The sequence below is a fragment of the Pararge aegeria genome, chromosome 9 (assembly GCF_905163445.1).
Source record: "Pararge aegeria chromosome 9, ilParAegt1.1, whole genome shotgun sequence".
NCBI classification, from domain to species: Eukaryota; Metazoa; Arthropoda; class Insecta; order Lepidoptera; family Nymphalidae; genus Pararge; species Pararge aegeria.
The window spans coordinates 9,393,079-9,416,076 of NC_053188.1; the positions used below are offsets into that span (position 1 = coordinate 9,393,079).

The following is a 22,998-nucleotide window of genomic DNA, read 5'->3' on the forward strand; positions in this document are numbered from 1 at the left end:
TAGGCCAACTGGTCTTTTGGTCCCCGCCCATCGTTTACGGATTATAAGCCTAATGAGATTAAAAGTATTTCACTCTTTTGAACCCAAACAGTTTATTTCGTGTATTTTTCACATCCGTACTTGAATTATAATAAAACAAAAAAAGACAACAGTAACAGATCAACGTGATTTTTACTGTGTATATGTGAGTACCTGGACTTGACTACTAGAACGGAAAAAATGTTAGATCATTTCTTGGTTTAATTTCTGCATTTGAGTCAAGTTAGAATAAAATGTAGAGTCTTCTTCTTAATAATTAGACAGTTCACAGACTTTGAAACTGCTAGACTTGGCTATTTTGCGTATTTTCATAGTGTTATGTCATATGGGTTCTTGCTTACTTGCAAAGCAGCTGACATAGATAATGTATTTATATTGCAAAAAAGAGCTGTCCGATCAATATACAAACTTCGTGTTTAGTGAATACGCAATTATACGACAGAAAAACCATTTTTAAATGTATTTTTTCACCCTTTCGTTAATCTCTGTACCTATTTGTAGTGGATTATAAACATACTGATAGCTGAGGTACATGCGTTATTGCTATAAGATGTGATTCATCAAATTTGTTTTAAGATAGCTGTTTAATCCTGAAAGTGTTTATTTATATGAAAATTTATATATATATATATATATATATATATTAAGAGTCATAGGTATGTAACCTATCGAAAAATTTATCGAAAATGTTGTAATTGCTACTTAAGGGGCGGTCAATTATTTATGTAGAAGCGAAACTTTATTGGACGTTTGGAACCCAAGGTGCTGGAATGGCGTCTTCGCACTGGTAAACACAGCGCTGGTAGACCCCCAGGAGGTAGACCCCCACGAGGAAGACCCCCACGAGGTAGACCCCCACGAGGAAGACCCCCACGAGGTAGACCCCCACGAGGTAGACCCTCAGTAGGTAGACCCCTACGAGGAAGACCCCCACGAGGTAGACCCCCACGAGGTAGACCCTAACGAGGTAGACCCCCACGAGGTAGACCCCCACGAGGTAGACCCCCACGAGGTAGACCCCCGCGCGGTAGACCCCCGCGAGGTAGACCCCCGCGAGGTAGACCCCCGCGAGGTAGAACCCCCGCGAGGTAGACCCCCGCGAGGTAGACCCCCACGAGGTAGACCCCCAAGTGAGCCGCTGGACCCAAGGGGCACAAGACCATGGTATTTGGAACCCCCTGCCATAGACCTATGTCCAGCAATGGACGTCCATTCGTTGATATAATTTTTATGATGTTATGCGAAACTGTCAGCTCAGAAGCAACTGATTCCAGGTATGGACAAAAAAAAATTTGCTTTAGCATAAATCACAATAAATCACAATAAATTGTCTTATCGCGATTTTAGCCTGAAATTTCAATAAGCAAAACATTGAGAGGGATTCATATCTAAGCATGAAGTACTAGCGTTTTACAGCCGGGGCCTTGCTATCGTCACGTACAATCCCTAGGGTCCTGGTAAAGCGGACACGTACGCTTCGCGGTGCTGGGCATTCATAATATCTCGGGGTAGTGATTTTTGTAAAAACTTTGTAATTTTAGATTTTGCTACAAATAAAGCGGTGATTAAGACTTTGGCTTCACTTTCGGGGGCAGAGTTCGTATTCGAGCACGCAACTCTATCTTTTCCAAGTTATGTGTGTGTTTTTAAGCAATTACGGAATTTTTAAAGATTACGTCTTGCTTCAACGGTGAAGGAAACATCGTGAGGAAACCTGCATGCCTAAGAGTTCTCCATAATGTTCTCAAAGGTATTTGGAGTCTACCAATCTGCACTGGGTCAGCAGGATGGACTACGGCCTAAGCCTTTCTAAGCCTCAGGAGACTCGTGCCTTGGAGTGGGCCGATAATAAGTTTATATGATGAATATAACAGACGTGAATAAATAAAAAATTTCATGTTTTTTTTTTTATTTCTGAACAAACACATGTTCACATTACCTAACATCAGTAGTCAAACATCGATTTATTGCGTAATATCGACTTTTGATAAAGAAATACTGTTCTGAGTATAGCAAAGAAAATCTGATTGCGGTATTAAAATTCAAATTCAAATTCAAATTCAAATTCATTTATTTCAAGTAGGCCTACTTTATAAGCACTTTTGAAACGTCAAGTATGCATGTTTGAATGACTCTACCACCGGTTCGGAAAGCAGATTCTACCGAGAAGAGCCGGCAAGAAACTCAGTAGTTGCTCTTTTCCAACATCAACATTTACAATCATTTTGCTATCTTGCGGGAGATGAGAGCGAGGCTGGCTGCTGCCATTCTACCTTGTCATTGAGGAATTCATCAAATGTATAGTAACCTCGCTGTACTAGATGCGTTTTTACACATTTTTTAAATGTATGCATTGGTAGGTCAAGAATTTCCTTAGGAATCATGTTGTAAAAGCGTATACTCAACCCAAGAAAGGAGTTCTGCACCTTTCGCAGACGATATGCAGATATCACCAATTTATGACCGTTTCTGGTAAGTCGATTGTTAATTTCAGCTTTTGATTTATAAAGAGTAATATTTTGCCTCACAAAGACTATATTACTATAAATGTATTGCGAAGCTACTGTAAGAATACCTATTTGTTTAAATTTTTCACGAAGCGATTCGCGTGATCCAAGTTTATATATTGATCGTACGGCTCTTTTCTGTAGTATAAATATACTTTCAATATCTGCAGCTTTTCCCCACAGCAAGATCCCATAGGACATAATACTGTGAAAATATGCGAAATAAACAAGCCTAGCTGTTTCAACATCGGTAAGCTGTCTAATTTTCCTGATTGCATATGCAGCTGAGCTGAGTTTACTCGCTAGGCTTTCTATATGGATACCCCACTGTAGCTTACAATCTAAGGTCACTCCTAGAAAAACAGTGGAGTTTTCTATTTCAAGTGTTTCTCCATTTATTATGATGTTTTTATCAATTTTTTTTACGTTAGGCAAAACAAATTCCAAACACTTAGTTTTTTTTGCATTTAAAAGTAAGTTATTAACAGTAAACCAGTCTGACACATGTGACAAAGCACGGTTTACATCGTCAAAATTATCTTTGTTTCTATCAGTCTTAAAAATGAGAGATGTATCATCTGCGAACAGTACAATCTCACAAGTGCCCCTGACATGGTGTGGCAGATCATTTATATACACCAGAAACAATAAGGGACCCAAAATTGAGCCTTGTGGGACACCCATTAAGGCAGATGATCCCTTAGACTTTATGTCTTTTACGCATACCCTTTGAACTCTATCACTTAGATAAGAGGCAATTAAATTGAGTGCAACGTTTTTGATGCCATAGTGGCTTAGTTTTAATAACAACGTTTTGTGTTCAACGCAATCGAATGCTTTGGACAGATCACAGAAAACACCAATGGCATTCTGCGAACGTTCCCAGGCATCGTAAATATGCTTTATGAGTCTTGCGCCTGCATCCGTTGTACTACGACCTTTAGTGAAGCCGTACTGCTCCGGATGAAGTAAGTTATTTACATTAAAATGATTTAAAAGTTGATAAAGTATAATTTTTTCAAAGACCTTACTAAGAGTTGGCAAGATTGAAATAGGCCTGTAATTGTTAAGGTCATTTTTCTGACCGGATTTAAAACGGGGTATTAATTTACTACATTTCATTAGGTTCGGAAAAATACCCATATCAACACATTCATTAAAAGTTACAGCTAGATAAGGGGCAATAACGTCAATAATGTTAGAAATGACCATCACCGACATACCCCACAGATCACCGGTTTTTTTCAACTTTAATAACCTGAAATTCTTTACAATATCTATTGCAGATATATGTTTAAAATTAAATAAAACATTGCACTCTTTAACATTATCTCTCAATATACGCTGAGCTGCTATTGGTGAAGAGCTTAGAGAATCTGTTAACAAAATGGGAACATTCTGAAAGAAGTTTTCGAAAGTATTAGCAACCTCCCTGTCAGACGTCACTTTATTGTTATCAACAATAAGTTCAAAATCCACATCACGAGATTTAGTTTTTCCTGACTCGTAATTAACTATTTTCCAGGTTGTTTGTATTTTGTTATCAGATTTCATTATACTATATTTAATGTGTAGCGATTTCGCATTAGTGCAAACATTCTTAAATATTTTAGAGTATTTTTTTACGTGTTCTACGAAAGTTGGAGTATGATTAAATTGTTTTTCATCATACAGCTCATACAACTTCTCCCTACTTTTATTTATACCTACAGTAGCCCAGTCACTAAATTTTAATTTATTACTGACATTGATGTGCTTATAGTTGAATACTCTATTAAATTCGTTGTTTATAGTATTAAATAGTGCACTATAAAGACTGTCCGGATGAAAATGTTCGCACGCAATACCAGGGATTTTCGCAGTAATTTCACGTTTGAATCGCATTAATTTAGTCTTAGTTATTGGCCTACACTTTATAATTTGTCTGCTTTTATTGATAGTATTTAAAACAGTAATAAGTTGACCACAATGATCTGACCTTAAATTATTAATTATTCTTTTATCTAAAATGTCACAATTGAAAAAAATATTATCTAAGCAGGATGCTGAAGTTGCAGTTACTCTAGTAGGTTCACTAAAAGTGTGACACAAATTAAAACATTTAAATAAGTTAAGCAATCTAGCAGTTGTTGCATTTTCTAGTAAAATGTCGACATTGAAATCGCCACATACAATTACTTTTTTAGTAGAAAGACACAAACGCTTTAGTACATCCTCCATGACATTCTCGAAATCGCTAAAATCACCTGAAGGGGGTCGGTATACACTCACTATTATAAATCGCTCCAGCTCCACACAAGACAGTTCTGCAATGCGTTCAACAGAAAGACCAACTATGTCTTTTCGTTCTTTACAAATTATATTATTACGTACAAAAATTAAAGATCCACCGTGAATTGCAGTCCTTCTGAAGAACGCACTTGACAATATAAAGTTATCGATGTTTACTGCTACTTGTGTACCAGTGAGCCAGTGCTCAGTTATACACAAAATATGTACATTGAGTTTCTCCACAAACAGCTCTATTTCTAATTCTTTGCCGGTGAAGCTCTGTATATTTTGGTGTACAATGTTCATATGGCAGAGCTCCTCCGTTGTCTTATTAACTAGTTTAAATCATTATTAAATTTCTTAATAGTACTAGCGCAAGTACTAGGGTCAGTAATAGAAATAGAAGTACTTGAAGTACAATTTGTAAAAGTGTCAATAGACTTTGTTACAACAGTTGTAACAGTATCATTTAAATTATAAGCTAGTAAAAACGCTATCTGCTGCTTACACTTTTTAGGCAGATACAATTTATCTCTTGTCATTACAAATGATGACGTGAATTTATTAATGTCAAAATAAAAAATTGCGTCGCTATGACGGTATGTCAAATTATAGATTAATAAGTTTAATTTATAAATATGTTCATTTTGTTTTGAGTTTAGAGTGCCACAATAAGGAAAGGCACACATTACAAACTTACATTTAGTTTTGTTATTTAAAAGCAGTAATTTTTCAATGCATCTTATAATCTGATGCTTTTTGACATTTAAACTGTCCCCTAACAATAAGACAACATTTGTATGCCTATCTAGATTTTTTTCATTTAGGCTATTAATGACACAATCAAAACTAGCCCCCGGTGAACATATATTTGTCACTGAGTGGTTTAGGTAACAATTCATAATAGGACCTAAACCTCTACCTATTTTGTCAGATATTACTATACTTTGTTTTTTAGGTTTAGCGGATAAAGTAGAATTTAAGGATACAGGAACATGTGTTGCATTTCCAGACCTCTCTGGGCAAATATCCAAATTGTCAGTGAATATATTACTACAGTCTTGACTAGGTATAGGTATGTCATGAGTACATTGACATTTATTTGTTAAAGACTTATACTTGTTAAAGACTTTATTTGTTAATTAAAAACATAATGTCGGCTGAGTAGTAAGATGTGAAAGTTAAACTATTGTTCCCCCGGCCTCTGACCCACTTAAGCTAAGTAATAATATGCAGACAATAGACATGTGTTGGACGCTTGAAAGAAATAATCCTGAATTATCTTGTAATATAAAATCTTCATTACTTCGCATGGATAATTAAATAAGTTATGTAAATTAGACGACTGATATTAAATAATCCTACTTAATTATAAGTGTTTATTAACTGCAACGAAATTCCTTAGCACGGTTTGCATGAGTTATCAGGTAGAAACTGTCACGTTACGGAATAGCGATATGCGAGGTTTCAGGTTCGGATATTATCGTCATGCACTTGTTGTCCTCAAGACACTCGATAGTTTGTCAGGCGACGCAGCTACCGTGAGTGTTTATACACCAACCATTTAGAGCCACTTTTGCCTTCTTAATAAATCAAATTCTATTTCACATAAGTACATGACGTTCTGTCTATGTATTCAAACCCCTTAGATTAATTAGAACCAATTTTTTTTAATGATATCTCAAACGGTTATTATATATTGACGTTAACGACTTAAAATTAGCATTTTTTCTATTGAATGAAGAATGACACATTCCGCAATCACGAACCTAACCTGCTTCCAGATGGCCTAGAAAGTTTAAATTTGACGAATAGTTTGGTAGTTGTGTGTACAAAGTAAACCATCAGAAATCAATGAATTTAACAATTTCGTAAAAATATTTTCCTAGCAACTAATTTTTATTAACATCAAAGTTTTATAGCAAATACCTACTTACGTGTTCAATTATATTTTTCTTACAGTTAAGTATAATTAATAATTGTCCGATCAAAGCGAGGTTTTAGAGTTAGCTTCGGTTGAATCGAATTTTGCCCGTTCGTCCGTCTGTCCGTCGGTTTTTCAGAGCCCTTGTAACTTAATCACCAATCCAAAATCACAAATATTATGTAAATCTATGACCTAAAGCTGAAAAATAAATTATCAAATTAAATTAAAAAATTAAATCATTACGCAAAACTACTGATTTTGATACAACTTTACTTAATACTTAGTAAGTAATATAGTTGATACATAAGAATAAGCTATATTTTTTAATAATACTAATATATATTTAATGATACGCTTTGTCAATGCTATGTGCACTTGTCATTGACGTGCATATCAGTCCATGTGTTCGTGTGTGTGCTATGTTTAAAAAACGTGTAATATGCATGTTGTTAGTGCTCTTAAATAAATAAATAAATACTAGCTGATTCCTGCGTTTTTCGTCTAAGTTTATCACGGTTTTTTAAAAATCCTGTGGGAACGGTCTATTCCTGGGATAAAATGTAGCCTTTGATACTCTGCGTCCTTCAACTGACTTTATATCCAAAAATATAATTTATTGGTTGCTTAGTCACTGGGGATGGATAGAACTATGTTGGGAGTATCTCTACGTGATCAAATCAGAAATGAGGAGATCCGTAGAAGAACTAGAGTTACCGACATACTCGTAGCTCAGCGAGTCGCAAAGTTGAACTGGCAATTGGCGGGGCACATAGCTCAGAGAATCGATGAACGTCGGGGTCCCAAGGTGCTGATATAGTGATCTCAATTCTTTTGTTGGAGAAGCCAACAACAAACCATATTCTTAATATGGAACTAGATTTTAAATTTTTGTATAAATTATGTTTTTGAAGGGATTATTGTTTATAGCATGTTAGTAAAATGTGGTTTATCCGATGGCCAGGGTATGATTATGTTCAATTATTTTTCAAAGATTTTTAATGTTTTTCATAACGGGGTTCACCCGACCGCATACTTTTCTGATTTAATTATAATGATAGTATGATAACATTATATTATGATATTAAAAGGTATTAATTAATTTTGGTATCCTCTATGCTCCAATATATTAGTAATTAATCTAAGCTGAAAAGGTTGTTTTAATATCTACCATAACATAAAATCTTGTGATAGGTACACTATCACAAGTTGCAATTAAACTCTTCAGGTAACGATAAAAAAGTTATAAAGCGACAAATTTACTGCCTATTTTTGCGTCCGAACGTTCACTCGGCGTTATTTATGAGATGGTAATAACAGCGAAATTTTTGACCAATTTTTAATTTTTTGGCAGCTACCCAAACACGTAAATACTTTTTAAAACAACCATGCATCATGTATCATTTTTGGTTTTCAAGTATTATTTTTGTCAAGAATGTCTTTCGGCAGAATAATAAATTGAATAAATTGATTAGTGCGAAACAAAAAAGAGTTATTAATGTCAGTGTGTAGGTACCTAGATTGCTATTGGTAGGTGTCTACTAATTTCAACAAAACGTTTTGAGTGTGATTTGCAATCCTAGCATGTTTTCAATTTTCAAGATTTCTTTAATGCCTTACTAAATTATTAAATTCTGTTACATCATATATTATATTATGTCTTTAATAATAATTGAATGTTAGTACTTTACGAATAACATTATCTAATAAAAACGCTTATATATTGTGTTGGTCCGTTCACATTAATAAAGTTTTATTAGTATTTTTGCTCATTGTTAATATTTTTGGCAGCGGTCCCAACGCGTTAATTGATTGCTTAAATACTCCGTTATAAAGAGTTATGTTGCTTTCCATTTTCCTCATTTAGACCTCTATCTAAAAGGCTCTGACTCATTGTCAACATTGTTTGTTGTTTTGAATTTCCTGGCTGACTGTAGTCAAGTTATACTTTAATTTTAAAAAGAGTTTGTAAACTTGGAAGTAGTTATCCTACTTCATAAATAACGCGCTTCTTCAATGCGGCTTATACGAAAACCAGAATTTACCTTGAAAATATGCAAGTCTCATCATAATGCTCCTCTAGCATAGAAGGTATATAGATTTATGATCAACCAATGCAGCTTGGCGGGATTTAAAGATGTGAAGGTGTTTCAACCCGCGATCTCTGGGTATGTGAACGTTTCCTGTCTGTGTTTAAAACAAACGTAGACAAATTTTGGTGATATTTACGTATTAAAGAAAAGGGACATTTAGTTATTATCTGTGCAGGCAAACAACATCAGTTTGTTTACATTAACTATCTCTTTTCGTTGACCTTTATTTACTCATTTTGCCTTTCGTTACAGGCGCTCGTGATTTGATAATATAGATTGATGACTTCTATAATATCATCAATTGAGATTAATGCTGATTTGATATCGATACAGAAGTCAAGTTTTTATCTGCCAACAGCTGTGGACTATTCCGTGAAAATTTGGCTTCAAAATATTATTTTTTCTATTCCTATACGCCGGCCTAGTAGAGAATACAAGAATGTTGACACAGTAGACAATGGAGGCTCTGTAACAATCCTCTATTCATGAAGTTTCGTGTCAGTGGGACTAAAGAAACCGCTCATATACTTATCTTATAAATCCTACAGGCCTTATTTGTAGTTTTGAGCATATTTAAAATAAAGGTACATAATTATGATGTAGTTTCGTTTAGATTGGTTGCTTGGTCAGGGTATATAGGAAGGACAAACAAACATCCTTCTCATCTCTCCACTTCATCTTGAAGTTCGGAGGTCAGCCGGTGGAAAATCGTACGATGATGTGCCATCTTCTAAATAGGTATGTCCGGTCCGCTTTCTTATATCACGTAGTAGTAAAGTGGTAGTGGAGCTTTTTGTGACAGTCTTCCCTTCCGGGGACATAGTACTACCACCATCCTTATAGCAGCATTGCTGTCTGAAGGGCGTGGCTGCCGGTATTAATATGGGGCTTAACACTTACGGCTCATGTCGATGGACACAGGATAACACTACGTAGGACGTATCTTGCATGCCATGCAAAATGTTGACAAATTGGCAAGGCGATGGTTTTAAATTTACAATCAGGGGGGTCATCTGCCTTCCCGTCAATTATTACTATGAAAATGAAAACTGTTATATTGCGAAAGCATTGGAATTAAACAAATCATTAACCGTTGTTGAATTTAACGCTTGATGTTTAGAAGTAAATCAAATGTTTAATCGCAACTAGGTCTAAGTAATGACTTTTGATACAAGGCTGTAATGTTTTGACAAAGGCACAAAAAAATAAATCGAAAGTGACATTTCAAATAAATATTAATAGTAATTTTTTTTAAGAACTGTTGGAAGAATATAAAGAGTTAAGTCCATATTTTAAATCAAGAATTTGAAGTGTGTTAATGCTTACATTGAATATGATTCAATGGCGTTGCATTGGTGATTGGAAGGCGATAACTCAGAGCGGTAGTTTACAGGGGAAATAACTTTGGAAATCAAAAGTCGGACTAAAAAACGTTAAATGGGGTTTAAGTGGTCAGCTACTCAAAATTACCATAATACTCCAACATAATTATATTTGTTATGAAGTATTATTTTGTAGGCACTTGCTTCTAGTACTGTATGAAATTTCATGGTCCAGGAACCAGCAGAGCTCGAGTCCAACTCACAGATCGGTTACGTTAAAGGTTTCCTTCTTGGTGCATTCGATGAATTCCGTGCAGATATAATATAATATCGCTCAGTCTGTCCATCCATCTCTCACAGACTATGAAAATCAGATTTAAATATTAGCTTGCCTCTAGGCGGCTTAACCTACGCCACTGGTAGGAATTTATCTGTTCAGTGAAGTACTCGTAATCGGGTTAACTTGCGAGCTATAAACGGCTCGGCACAAAGGCTAAATAGATAACAGTTTCTTTCCAACGATTTTTGCTTTATAAGTGCATAAAACCGAGGGATAGCTATTTATAGGCATGTCGACTATTCATCGCAAATACAACCTCCTGGGTCTGCTCTCAGAAGAGTAGGTAGTCCGACAGGTTGCCAATTGCGGATTGGTGGACTTCACACGCCTTATGAGAACATTATGAAAATCTCTCATGCATGCAGGTTTCACTATTATCGCAGCCTATAACAGTCCACTGCTGGACTCTCCCAACGGGAGAATTTGTTCATAATAACCACGCTGGGCAGATGGATTGGCCTTATATATTAGATGTACAGAGGACGCTGCTGCCCATTCTTCGTTATATTCCCTTAGTCGCCTCGTACGACATCCGCAGGAAGAGGGGAGTGGTGGTGACAACTGTATTCTATTCTGCCATAGACACGATGCAAAGGTTCACCGTATGGTGAACCTTCAAATGAGAACCGATTTTTTTTTATAATTATTTTTGTCCTGGAAATGATTTCATTATAAGTTTAGTTTTTTTCTACTTTTTATGCAGATCGTGATTATGATTAGAGATAGAGGAAAGTTATGCCAGCAGACTGCAGCGAGCCAGTTGTTGGTTCACTTTTCACGTTATTTGTTGGGTTATGATAAGGATGATATATAAAAGTAGATACTTTCATAGTGACAGAAGCTAAGAAGGACGTAAGCTTAATTCTCTTCGAAACTTCCAAATTTGGTAACCCATCCATTAATCCATAAATGAATGTTGCTTAACCAGTTAACATTTTTTGGTGATGCTTCTGAGTCTCACATCATTAAATTATAAGCAGTAAATAATATTATGATAGGGTGAAACATTACAGGACGATGATGATTGCGAAGGTGTCTGTCTGTTTGTTTGGCTCAATCTTCACCGATCTTGATGAAATTTGGTGCAAATATAGAACGAGGACCTAGAATACTTTTAATCTGGAAAATTCCCAATTGCAATTTTTTACAGTATCCGATGAAACCCGTCTTTTTTGGTTTTATAGCTCGCAGGATGCAATACGATTGACATTACATTATTTTAAGCCCGGGTATACAATCCGTTCCTACGTGATTCTCTAAAAATCTGAACCAACTCTGAAGAAGTCGCGGGTGTAACTTAATTATAATATGAAATCAAATCGGTTCCGCCATTATGGCAGCCTATAATAAAGACCAGCAATGTATTTAAGTAATGCGATTCTTAGCGATAAAAGTAATAACTACTTATTTATCGCGGAGATACTATGTTGTCCGACCTCTAAACTATCTATGTATAAAAGTAAGTTTATATATAAAACCAAGAAAAACACTTTTATACTAAGAAATTTACTACTGTACTACATATAACCTACTAATAACATTTAGAATTAGTATTCACCATTCATACTATATATATACACAGTATTAACCCGTTTGTACAGGAGGCAGCGTTAATTTACGGAAACTTTATTACAAAATTCCGACGTGTGCTGCTGCCTAAAAGCTGTTAGGAGAGATCCACGCAGAGCCTAATGAACGTGCTCAAAATTTATAACACCTTTCACCTTTTAGCTATTCGTTAATGAGTAAATTACACATAAAATGCGACACCATTAAATCATAAACAAGAAATTTATTTTGTATTTGTATAGACGTATATGTTTATTTCTTCTTCTGTTCATAGTCAAAGTCAAAAATATCTTTATTCAAGAATTTTTTATTGAAAAATGTATACACGGTAGTGAGACGATAGCGATAACGATATTCGTAAACTTAAAACTAAAGCTACAAGGGATCCAATCGCACCCTGATATTTTATCACTTGCTTTAAAGGTAAAGAAAAACATTGTTAGGAAACTTGCAAAGCTGGAAGTTTTGCATAATGTCAAGCGAGTGTGAAGTCTACAAATCCGCACTGGGTCTTAGCCCTGCTCACTCTTAAACCCCCACCCTGAGCCCTGTAATGGGCAGATAATGGGATAACTAATGATAATGATGATGAATGAATGAATGAATGAATACACTTTTATTGTACACCAAAGGAAAAAAGTAGTTACAGAGATATTTATATAAATATATATCAAGAGAGTACAATTTGGAGAGAGGTAGTATAATAATATGATTACCCATTACTTGTGCTAATTTGAACAATACATCGATAAGATACATTTACGGAAAAATATCTATTTATGAAAACTCAAGGCCACTCGTTGTTGCTCCATACATTCATTGCATGTAATTTTGTAGAAATGCCAATAAAAAATGAAAAATTAATCAAAGGTTTATTTTTCATTGCCAGATGGAGTAAGTTATCGGTTCTAAAGCAACTCTGAAAATATTTCCGTTATAAACAAACGGAAGCGTTTTATAAAAATAATAGTATGGATTAAAGATATCCGTGAAGTAACGCCTGCTTATATGCAATAAATCAATCTATTTCCAACAAAAGACAGTTTCCTTAATCTGATAAATTAAGCATACATATGCCACTATTAATCATATTTACTTGTCTGATAAAAATGTAGGTAATACCTAAATATCGAGTTATTATTACTTTGTGAGTCGCTCTCCTTATCACGCCTAAAATGGTAAATACTGAAGATTATTTTATTATTGATTATTAGGTATCAAAAATTATATTTCAGATTGAGTAAACACTATGCAGAGATTTTTAGCAGTTATTTTTAAGGACTCTAACGTTCACTTCGTTTTTTTTGACCGAGTCTTTACTATCAATTTTTTTTAATATAAAACTCAAAAGTAAATCTGATTGAACCATAGCCATTATATTTAAGTCTCTCTTTATCTCTATAAATAAAAATACCGTCATAGTCATTGTCAACACATAACCGGTCAACCACTACAGGGAACGGGTCTCCTCTCAATAAGAAGGGGTTTAGTTCCACCACACTGGGCAGGTACCCACCGGTTTGGTAGACTTGAGAGTTTCATGAAGAAATATCAGACATGCGGGGGATCTCACATTGCTTCGTTTATCGTAAAAGCAAGTGATATTAAATTTCTTAAATTAAATTTAAAACGCACATATCAAATAAGTAAAAAGAGAACACTAGGCAATAGAGTTATTTTTGAACACTAGGCAATCCTTGCTCTTCTTACCTATAATTTATTACATACGATTACATAAATATTGAGACAAAAACAAAGACTGTGTCGTATCATTCTAAGTTTATAAGTGTCAACTGAGTCCATGCCTAAGCCTGATAGGTTATGAAACCTAAGTTTCCCGTTGAAGACCTCATTATCTTATAATAAAAATACGCCGAGGATCGCTACCTAAAACCATATTTCCAATATGCTTAAAACATAAAAAATTGCCTACCTTTTGCCACTGTTAGTGCGCAAGAAATAAATTAAACCTCAAATACGATTACAGTAATGGTCCTTCACATTTCGCCGTAAAAAATCACTTGCTTACGTAGTCGCGCCGCTCCGTTTATAAAACGCTTCTAGATAGATACTTACTTGAGGAAATTTTATTGTGGCATTTTTGGGATAAGAATATTTCGTTCGCATTTTGTCTCGTGACCCGATTCGTTTATTTGAATGTTATAGTAGGTAAGCTATAGAAATTCTCTGAAAACCACTGACTTATGCATTGAATATAACAACACTCATACACATTATCAACTCAGTATCGGCCCACTACTAAAAAGGCTTAGACCAGAGCCCCAGTCCGGATTTGAATACTACACAGACCCTTGAGGAGATCTATTGAGAACTCTAAAGTATGCCGGTTTCCTCACCGATTCCGATGAAGCAAGTGATATTTTATTGCTTAAAACGCACATAACTTTGATAAGTTAGAAGGAGGGTGTGCCAAGGATAGAACTTAGTCTCCCCGAACAGGACGCCGAAGCCTCACCCACGTTGCTATCCAGGTTCCATTGTACATATATTGCGTCTTAACTATTTCATAGACAAGATTTTTGAATGGGAATTGTAACAAACATTTGACCATATGTGGTTTAAAAATTTACCATTCTTTTAAGAGCGGTGTAAATTTACGTCGTATAATTTACGCGCAATTAATATTTTAGTGCTATAGACGAATACAAAACAAATATATGCATACGGTTCTACATTAAAAAAATAAATAAATGTTCGTCATACATTAAAAAAATTCACATTGTTATTACAACGGAATTACCAATTTGGTGTGGCATCTATACCACACAACGCATTAAGTGAACTTGTATCATTATATGTTTCGTATAAAAATAATAACCCAAAAGATTTTTTGCTTTATGAGTATGCACTCTCCAAAAAAACTATATCACTAGTGTTAGTAATTTCACTGTAATGTTTAAGAAGGATATCATAGCTTACAGGTCAGTAGGCATGAAGTTTTATAGTAAAACAAAATTTACGAAGTGAATTATTATATTCATGAGATGTAATTGTTTTAAATATATATAGGAACAATAATAAAAAATCAAATAATATATTAATAGTAAAGCTTGAGATGAGTTACAGATAAACTTGAATTGATTTCAATTACGTAGTAAAGAAAATTTGTATGAAAGAGAACAACGCAATTGTAACAAAAAAGCCTGGACCGTATATCGTAGAGGATCCAGACACACTCCTTAACCAGTTTGTGTGGTTGGATATTCTGGTATAAACTTCGGGGAATGAAGATCTGCTACAATCATCTGATTGGGATAGTACACCAGTTAGAGTCCCTGCGCAAACCAACGCATTGCCTTCATCACCCTGTAATAAAAGGAAAAATTAAAATATAAATAATCATAGATTATCTATTTGTTTTAATGTAATTATCCAAACAAATTTTTTTTTTTTTTCGTTAAAAGATCTGTAAGATACGTTTTTTTACAGTAAAATTTGGCGGATCAAGATGTGACATCTGTTGTTAAATGGATAACAACTAAAAACCGAACAACACTTCCTATGTGTCCAACAACTAAGACCTAGTTGTTATTGCCTGTTCCTATGCCTCATATGCCTGTCAATTACATCATCAAACATCCTTCAGACCGAAACACAGCCACTACTGTTACTAAATTACTTGTAGTTAGAAATAAGCATCGCGGTACTTCCAGGGACGAGCTCTGTCACAAAAAGCTCTAAATCTACGTAATAAATATAATATTAATTTATTTTTTAATTATATACTTTCTTAAAATAGTAAATGATGCTTTTTATTGCCATGTATAAGCATCTACATCATTTGTTTACTTTTTTTCAACAAAAGTAAAACCAAGTGGATAATTGAATTATTACACCTGTGTATAAAGCGTCATGATTTGGTATATAGCTCAATAAAAGTCTTACTATACTACCAAATATCATAATATTGAAACATACAAATTATGTAAACTCCTTTGCCTTCCGTATGTGCCTAGCCTTATGCCAGTGTTTATTCAAGAGGTTTAAAAACAAAGACGGAAACGTACCCGTGTTTGCAGTTATTCAGATTTTTTTTATGGGTGACGGTAATCACATATCGTCAAAGGTCCATTATTCAAACATGAGATGTAAAATCGTATGTGAAGTATTAAACAAAAAAACATTAATTTTCTTATCATTTAATCGAAATATTTTATAATGTGATTGAATAATTTATCATGGGTATGACATGATTAAAGACATCATGAGGAATGTAAAATGTAGATATTAATTAACAGATAAGTGTGAGATATTATTAAAAACTCGTATCTATAAAAAGAAAAATAGTAAAAATAAAAATATACCACCATAACAAATAAAAAAACACAAGAAACTGTGCTAAACTACATAATTTTTTTTTTTGCGCTGCTAAGGGATGAATTTGAAATTTTTATTTGCGTTGATTGATTTTGTACAAATTTTTGTACATTAGTATCGTCATCGGACAGCAAATTGAAAAATGCACCACAATCCACATGTGACCACATCAATAATAATTAATGTTCCATGCAAAATATTTATATTCACTAAAGCCTTTAAGCACTTAATTATATTTCTTCCTTATAAATTGATTTTACTTTTAATAAATTTTCCTCGTAGATGTAACTCGCAAATAGTTATTTTCTGGTCTATATTGTGCGGCATCTAACGTTTAGGTACTACCTTTAAGAATTATCATTGCTTGACTACTACCATTTGGTGAATCAGAGATTTTATCGGCATATGAACGAATGAATGAATACACTTTTATTGTACACCACATAAACATGTAGAAAAATTGTAGATAAAAATTTAATTGTTTTCAATTTGGCGGCCTTATCTCTACCTATCGATCTTAAGCCAAACATCTCTACTGCGGTGCAGCGTGTATTATTTATCCTTACACCTACTCAAGTAAGGGCCACACCTCCAACCAAAACCTTGCGTTAAGTGGCGTTTTAGTTTGCGTCTTCGCTTTGGGGTCTTATTCTCTTAACAATTTGAGACTAAAGTTTACACTTATAAAAAGATCATTTACATTACAAGACAGGTAAGAAAAAGTTGACTATAAGTAGGTACTTACCAAACAATTTGAAGATAGAAGATCCCAAGACACAGCACATACCATTGATGGCAAAATATTTCTCTGCATGGCTATCGGATTATATATAGTCATACACAAATTTTGGTTGTAAATGTACTTATTTGCAAATCTCAATTGCACACTACCCTGAAAGGTAATTATAAAGTTTTAGTTTCGTGCATTTTTAATATGATTGTAATTCTAAACTTGTCGCTGCAGTTGGCATACTCTGTGAATTCGTTTGACAAACCAGTAGGTGTTCCAAGTTACTAACTATTTGAAAACCACTACGTGCCATAACGCTATTTTAATATCGTAGATTTTGTTTCAGCTTTGAAAATGTTTCGAAACATTAGTCTTTAGCAAATCTAAAATAAGCTCTTAAAGTAAATACTAATATTATGACTATGTCACAATACCAGATTATATGAAAAAAATTGTTAGACTTATCATGTTATTATCAATAAAAATACATTTTGTTTTCACATCAATCTTACGTAAATAAACTTGCTCTTTACAGCACCATTTTGGACATGTATAATTAGTTACTTTAGGAGATATTAAACAAATAAAATTAAGTTCGTTTTAAATCTGAGGCGCTCGCGTAGTTTACACTAGGCATCAAGGTCGAGTAGTGAGTTTACTTCTATGGGCGGTTCTTAAACTATAATATTACCACATCATAACTAAGCTATGTCAACTGTTTTATATATCAAACTAACAAATTTCTGGAACGTATTCGTTCAGTGGCGAGTGTATACTAACGAATAAGAAAATTATTTTTAAATACTTAGATGAAACTTACCATTGAATTCATATCATTTCCACCCCAACCAGCAACAGTACAAGTAGTGAAGTCGGGAAGGTTTTGGTTCGAACTTGGTAAAGTTGCGGGAGACACAACAGTTGCAAGAAACGGGCTTGACAGCTGTAAAAATATTCGTACGTTACCTCTAGTTACACACGATGACTATTTTATGTTTGGCAGCCGCTTGACGCCGAAATTAATATATACTAAGAATAATCCAAAATCCGTACTATCTTTTTTTAACTTTCCTCTGTAGATAAATAGTATAATCACTAAAGAATTAAATCTGCTATCTGAAAATTTTGAATTAAATTTATAACTTACCTATTGAGATATAGAAACTTTGGGTGTTAATATTTAAAAAAAAATGATAAAAACATGTTTATGTACTGTTAATGATTTTGTTGATAATATCGAACATCCCAAATATAATCGGTTTCTCTACCATATTTATCTGCTTTGTTTAGCTTGATAAATATAAATTTATATTAAGTTATTTATTTTTATAGTAACAATTGACGGACCAAGCATCTGACCTACTTGATAGTAAAGGGACAAACTCCCCGGACAAGCTCTGTTACAAATCATACTACGATTATAAAGAAATTGCCCCTAAATTCCGTCGGTAAAAACGGTGGTCTTCAGAATGCTTGAGATTTTATCAAGATTGCGTTAGCGGTTTATCCGTGAAAATATATCAGTCTCATAACTTATCCATAGTGCTTTTATACTTTCGCAATTCTTAACATATAGATAATAAAATTGTAGATTAGTTTGAGTATGAGTAAAACCACTTACACGAAGAACACTTATGTCGTTGACAAAAGCCGGTGCGCCAGTGTATTGTGGGTGGATAGTGATGTTTGACACAGCTCTAACGTGATCAGCGGATGTATCATTTGTAAGGAGTACAGAACCGGCAAACACTCTTAATTCAGACCCACTTAGAGGTTCCAGGACACTGCAACAAATATAGACGTTAAAAAAGATTCTACGCGTCTGAAGATCGTGTGCCGTCACTTCCTTAGCCGTCTAATAACTCTTGATTCGAAATTCGAAATTGTGATGGGGCAAAGTTGAGTTTATTCCAGACTTTTGTGGCGTATATCAGGATGCTAAACATTCAATGACTCGAAGTTTTGATGGTAAAAAAAATTCAGAAATCAAAATATCACCCAACTGGCACGAGCTTTTCACTTGCAGTTTATATCGGTGTATGCGAAGAACTGACAGCGAAACTTGTTTTTATTATATCACTACAAGTTTGCCCTTGACTGCCATCTGAAACTTCTTTTACACTATAGCCAAGCATTTCACTGATTTACCAACTCCGAATCATTTGTTAGTTTAATATACTGAACAAGACGTGCCGCTAAGCGATTTAGTGTTCCTGTGCGATGACGCGTTAAAACCGTTTAGGGGTATGACTACCATACAACCTAACAGGTTAGCCCGCTACCATCTTAGACTGCATCATCACTTACCACCAGGTGATTGCAGTCAAGGGCTAACTTGTAGTGGAAAAAAAAAATACCCATCGGAAATAAAAATCTTTTCCATTTTTTAAAGAAACAAAATATTATATCCTTGGAGAAATATCTTGGAAAAGTAATGTGTTTAGTGTCAGACGTTGTTTACACGGACTGTTTACAGTGCCTTAGGATTTATACCTAAATTAATGTTCGCCGTGGTGGAGAAATGTTAAAATGTGTATGTTTTATCAACAGGGAAAGTAAAATTATAAGTAATATAATTATTATGTTATTTTATTTCAGAAATATGGCTATTACGCGCCATTTTGGAATGACAAAATTAGTGAAGTGTTCGGCATGCATGTCTTTTTTTTTAATTACATACCTACTTGTTTTATTTTGTAAATTAAGAGCAAATTTACTTACCACTTCACTGGCTTTAGTTTCGTCTGCTGCCAAATAAATATTTGTTTTTAAAAAGCTGTGAAGTTTCATAGTTAATGGAGAGGTACTTTCCAAAAAGTACTTCGAAGGCAAAATAGGACGAAACTTAAGCCAGTGAAGTGTGTGTAAATACTTTCGATAAGCAGTACCTACTTCTTCGTTAAGCAAATAATGGAACCATAAAAGTTTAAAAAAAAATTCCCCTGTGTGAAATTTCAACTTGAATAGTTTCACACTAAGACCGCAAATGGAGAACGGTAGAGCGTGCAGCGAAGCGTCAAGCGTTTTACTGAACGTGCACTGTCGATGAAAATCGTCAACAAAGGCACCTCAAGACTGTGGACTATGTCTGAATATTAATTGCAGCGTGCAGTTGCAAACTCAAAACGAGGATACTCTGCAGTATAACGAATATGTGCGGTATTAGTTTAAGCATAGGTTTCAACGGACAGTTACCGTTTTCACTGGACAAATCACTGGTGTTTGGGCATATGCATAATTTCGTTTAAGCAGCTACTACTCGTAAGCCGACAAAGCATAAGTCTATTTAGGCCATTTAATTAAAACAACAAACTTGAATGTATTTTTAATTAAAAATTAAAATACGGATCATAATACTAAGGTTTTAGCTTTTGTGGCATATTTAAACGGGTGTGGGTAGTTTTTAAAAATTACATTTTTTATTTAACTGCATCTCTTAAAATAACTATTTTGTTTAAGTGTATTAAACTTAAATTTGAAGCATGTTAATTCATAGTTTAAATTTTTATCTCTTGAGGTTATGAATCAAAGGTTTTCGTTACGTCCCTGAGTTTATTATTATTGCAAATCTCGGTGTCTTTAATTTAAGAACATACGATTTTCATACACACTTCCAACCCCTCTCCCCCCTCGCCAATGCCTCCCACCAGACCAGACCAGAGAAAATTCAGAAATTATAAATTCCCAAATTACTCCTGCCGTCGAACCCGGGACCTCCACACCGACAACCGTACTCCATTCATTGCCACTTTAGCACTATTTAAAAACGTGAACGTGCGTAGAGAGTACATTGCAGAATTGTTTGGTGTGGCGTATAAAGATTGAAGAATGAATTATTTACTACACCGTGCACATTCCGCGGAAGCTCGTTGTAAATTATATGTATGAAAATATGTACTTACTTATTTACTTCTACAAACAGACAACTAGCTACGGTCACCACGTATTCGAGCGTGATGAGTACACCACCGCACTTATGTCCTCTTATATCGTGCGTTTGATTTTGCCCTCCCAACAGTTGTATGGAGACCTTTAAAAAAAATAGATATAATATAAACATACCTATATACAGTCGAATTGAGAACCTCCTCTATTAAGTCGGTTAAAAAGTCAAACGATTTAGGTACAATTATGAAATAATGCATAAATATGTGCAAATAGTATAAAAATTTGAAATTTTTAATGTAATTACTTTGTCTTTTTATAATAGGTAAGTAACATAGAAAGCCAATAATGCTTATTGCTTGAAATTAACTTTTTATTACGAATACTTGCGTGGACTGAATAACTTAACGTACGGACCTGCACGGTGCACACCCTAAACCTCTGACAAAGGTGCACCGCCAAAAAGCGACCGACATATTCACTTAGTAGCAATTGCCCAATAGCATGCGTAGCAATATTTAGCATGCTTAAAAATAAGCTTGCTTTTGAATCAATTAACCTTTGCAAGCATGAATTTGGACATGGTTTCTAACTAAACAGTATAATGATATTATTACCGCGTAGGGAAATTGTCCTTGAGATGCAAACTGCCCATCTAGAATTCTGTTACTTGACACTTCCGCCTCCACATCGGCCCCATCTGTAAATATGGTATAGCAAAACTGTGATGTGTATTAAAGTTATAAAATGCTAATAGTTTGTAGGCTTAAAAACTAGATCAAAACTTATTTATTCCAATAGATCACGATCGTAAAACATTCATGATTCATACGTTTTTTGAATTACTTATGATCTATCATCATTCTCCCACCACCCTACCTACACTTTTATCAGAAGAAACGAAAGAAGTAGTTGTTTTTCAACGGAAATCAAAACAATGGTTAATACAAAATAGCTTTTACGATATCCAAGAATTCCTAGCTGAATAGACCTCAATACCACGACATGCCGGCTTATATTATTATTATAAATATTTTTAATCTTTATCTTTATATACATTATTTATATTTAATGGTAAACAAAATTTTAATAATTACAATCTGACGTTTAACAATAACTTTTAATAATTCTATTTTGTATAACATGAAATTATTTAATATTATAATATTGTAATCATTTAGTGTAACTATGAATGAAGAAAAGTATTTATGTTTGTAACGCCCTAACTAGATCTCATGTACCTACATAATAGCAAACTATATGAAATAAATAAATAGGTCGTGGAATAAAAAAAAGAACTCTTCTTTATATAAACCTTAGCATATAATAACCTAACCACGCTGTTGCTACGCTGGTTGGGTCCGCTTAGGTAACACGTTACTTAAGCGGACCCAACCAGCGTAGCAACAACAACAACAACTCTAAGTCGTAGTAAAAATTATCAATTATCATTATCATTATCATTATCATTATCATATCAACCAATCACCCCCTACGATGCACGCCTCTCCCCCCACACTAAAAAGGGTTAAGCCCGTAGTGAATCAAGCTAGACAAGTGCGGATTAGTGTACTTCAGACACCTTTGCGAACATGATCAGCTCTCAGACTTGCAGATTTCCTCACGATGTTTTCTTTCACCATTAAACCATGAAATATTATTAATATTTAATAGCTTAAAACGCACTTAACTTAGGGAAGTTAGAGGAGCGTGCCGGGGTTCGAACTCGGCCCTCCGGCAAGAGAAAGCAAAGTGAAAGAAGACTAGGCTATCACTTCTCCCAATTATTATAAATGAAAAATATAAACTAGCTCTTTCAATAAATCACATAAATAGGTATTTTAATATACTGAAGTCCGCAATAGAATTCGTTACTTTTAATTGAGCGTGTGTGAGTAACATTCATTCATAGTATAAAGCTTTGGCTTTTACCGTAATTAGAGACCTATGCGCATACTTTTTATAACATCCAGTTCCCAT

General features: G+C 34.3%; 1 protein-coding gene across 1 annotated transcript; it reads right to left on the minus strand.

The window, feature by feature from the left end:
- Positions 1-778: 778 nt before the first annotated feature.
- On the minus strand, positions 779-22,998 carry LOC120626466 (serine protease 30-like). Its single transcript, XM_039893994.1, has 9 exons — positions 22,951-22,998; positions 21,636-21,740; positions 21,036-21,163; positions 18,755-18,917; positions 17,954-18,076; positions 17,149-17,295; positions 15,178-15,392; positions 7,467-7,617; positions 779-1,177 (listed from the first exon to the last, which is right to left on the minus strand). Exons 1-9 carry the CDS (start codon positions 22,996-22,998, stop codon positions 779-781), a joined length of 1,479 nt encoding a protein of 492 aa, XP_039749928.1.